Below are 2,978 nucleotides of genomic sequence, written 5' to 3'. Positions count from 1 at the left end.
TTACGTTTTTTTTTCTTTTTTTTTTTTTATTCATCACCATTTTCCTTTTTCTTGTTTTTCTTGTTTTTTTTTTGTTTTTGTGATAAGAGTTATCAATACGATTTTCCAATATTATTATTATTATTATTATTAAAAACACTTTACGTCGTTCGTCGTCGTCGTCGAATTTTTTTTTTTTTTTTTTTTTTTGTTCTTCGTATTTCAAACGGAAAATTTTACTTTTTTGAAAATCGGTGACATATTTTTCTTTTTTTCCAAGATGGAAAAAACAGGTTAGAGAGAGAGAGAGAATCAGCTTACGGATTTTTTCAAGATTATAAATACATACATAAAAAACACTTTTCACGTCTTAGAGCGAGACAGCGAGAGAGATAGAAAGAGAAAAACCTTTTCTAATTTTTTTTTCTTCTTCAATTTCTTCTCCGGAAATGAATTCTGAAAAATTTTCTGCAGTACAAAAAAAAAAAAAAGAAAAATTTTCTTAAAACCCCCCCGAATGCATACGTGAAAGGAAAATGAGTAAGTGAGGGGGGAGGGAAGAGGGCTTGAACGAGCCTTTTGTTTTTTGTTTAAAAAAATTCCCTTACAGGTATTCATCTAATCCAATTCATTATTTAAATTTTTCTTTTTTTTTCCTTATTAAAATTCACGGGAATTTTATTATTATTATTATCATTACCGCACGAGTATATTTTACATTTTTTAGGGAAAATTATTATTTTTTGTCGATGGGAAAGGGGGGAAAGAGTGAGAGAGAGAGAGAGGTAAATGAATGGGTGGTTGGAAAAAAAATGATTAATGAAGTGAAAACACGAGAAGAACTCGTTTCTCACATTTCTTAACTAATTTTTACTTTTTTTTATTTATTTTGTTATTTCCCCCTCTCCTTTATCCCTCCTCCGTATCGATTTCCTAACGTAATTTAAAAATAATAATAATGATAAAGAAACATTTCGAAAGTTTTTTTTTTTTTCAAAAATGATTTCGAATAAATTTTTTTATTTACAAATAATAATCATATTAAAAGTTTTATGATGATGATGATTTAGGGTGGAAAAATGAGTGGAGAAGAGGAGAGGAAGAAAGGGGAAAGGAAGGGAAGGGAGAAAGGGGAGGAGGTAATGAAGGTGTACAGCACGAAAATTAAATATGGAAATTTAATGTTGACTCATTCGTGGGAATGCAAAAAAAAAAAAATTTTCTTTCTTTTTCTACTTTCACCCACTTTTTCTTTTTCCTTTTTTTTTTACCTTTCGGCTTTTTTTAAAACTTTTCTTCAAGAAGAAGAAGAAGAGAGAGAAGAAGTATAAAAAAAAAGAATAAATGAAAATCAATTACATTAACGAAAAAAAAAAAAAAAACTTTTTAATTTTAATAATATAAAAAACTTTGTCGTGAGAAATAAGCAATCCGCGCGACGCGTTCCTTTTTTTTTTTTTTATTCCCTTCTTTCCCCCTCTTTCTCCCCTTCAATTTCCTCCCCTCACTCCACCCCTCTCTTTTGAAACTGTCTCTCTCTCTCCCTTTCCCTCGTCTAAAACTTTTTTTACCACCTTTTCTTATTTTCAAATTCATTTACTTTATTTTTTCATCCCTTTTATCCGCTCTCCCCTCCTACTTCCTACCCCTCCCCTTCCTCCCTTCTCAAATTATCCAATTCATTCTCCCTCACCGCAAAACATTTATTTCCATTCAATTTCTTTCCTTTTTCCTTTTTCTTTTTTCTTTTTTTTCCTTTTCTCATCTTCCTCATTTTTACTACCTTTTGACAGTTGAAAAATCCGTTATAAATGAAATGGTAAATACAATAATTTAAATTACCCGAGTTCCTTAATAATAATGATAATAATGATAATAATATTGTCCTTTTGTACGATTTGTCTAAAATTCAATAATAATAATAATAATTTTCTCGATGGTTTCCTTTCTTCCTACCATTTTTCTTTCTTTCTTTCGGGAACGGAAAAATTCCTCCTTTCTCTTCCTCCCCTTTCTTTTTTTTACGTTTTCGAAAAACTATTATTATTATTATTATCGTTAAAAAAAAAATTTTCCTTTTGTTTTTCTTAGCCAACAAAATTAATTAAATTTTTTTTAAAAATTTAAATAGGTTGGCACGACTGTTTATTATTTTAAAAAATGCATATACATATATATATTTTCTTACTTTCTTTTCTTTTCTTTCTTAAACAAAAAGAAACGTACATTCGAACAATTCCCCCCCCCCATTAAATTAAGTGAAAATTATTAATAATAATAATAATAATAGTAAAACCTTTTGTTTTGAATTTTTTTAATAGACTTCTTTTGTTTAAAACATTTTATTGTTACATAATTTAAATAATTGAAAATGTAAAATTTTAAAATTTCATTTTCTCCATTTTTCGTTTAACGTTTCCCAATTTTCCTAAAAATTTTCCTCGAACCATCAAGTCAATCAATCGTTTCGTAAAGTGAAATAAAAAATCGTTAAATTCGTTATTTGTTATTATTATCATTATCATCGAAGACTCGATCGAGTATCGAACGAGAGAATCGAACAAATCACTTATTAAATATGAATAACCCCATTCGAGAGTCGAAAGTTTTTTAAAAAAAAAAAAATTTGGAAAAATTTTGTGACGTAAGAGGATGATGACGTCAAACTTACCAATTCTTCATCGTTGAGTGTCGCTCTTGGCACAGCCGATGTAAGTCCAGCATTTCTTTTTGTCGCCGCCATTGTCTAAAATAAGAATAATAATCTGTTTATATATATTTTTTTTAAATTTCTTTTTTCCTTTTTTATCTCGCCATGGTAAAAAAAACAAAAAAACATAATGATAATGATAATGATGATAATTATTTTGACATTTAATAATAATGATAATTTATTTTTTTTTTTTTTTCCGCTTTAAAAATATCAACCGAACGAGTTTTTACTACATGTGAAGAGTGTCGTAAAATAATAATAATAATTTTAATAATTTTTTATTATC

The 2,978-nt window shown here is 27.6% G+C and overlaps 1 protein-coding gene across 1 annotated transcript in view; it reads right to left on the bottom strand.

The window, feature by feature from the left end:
• Phum_PHUM432180 (unc-13, putative) overlaps positions 1–2,722 on the bottom strand; it is a gene marked incomplete at both ends in the record, with an annotated part of 16,312 nt that extends 13,590 nt beyond the window's left edge. Inside the window, one exon of the mRNA XM_002429360.1 lies at positions 2,651–2,722. Coding sequence (XP_002429405.1) covers positions 2,651–2,722 — 72 coding nt within the window. The remainder of the gene's footprint in view (positions 1–2,650) is intronic.
• Positions 2,723–2,978: the final 256 nt, after the last annotated feature.

Source organism: Pediculus humanus, genomic scaffold (genome assembly GCF_000006295.1).
Source record: "Pediculus humanus corporis 1103172108199 genomic scaffold, whole genome shotgun sequence".
Taxonomy (NCBI): Eukaryota; Metazoa; Arthropoda; class Insecta; order Psocodea; family Pediculidae; genus Pediculus; species Pediculus humanus.
Note: the sequence above shows the minus strand (reverse complement) of the source record. Positions and strands in the feature narration are given on the sequence as shown.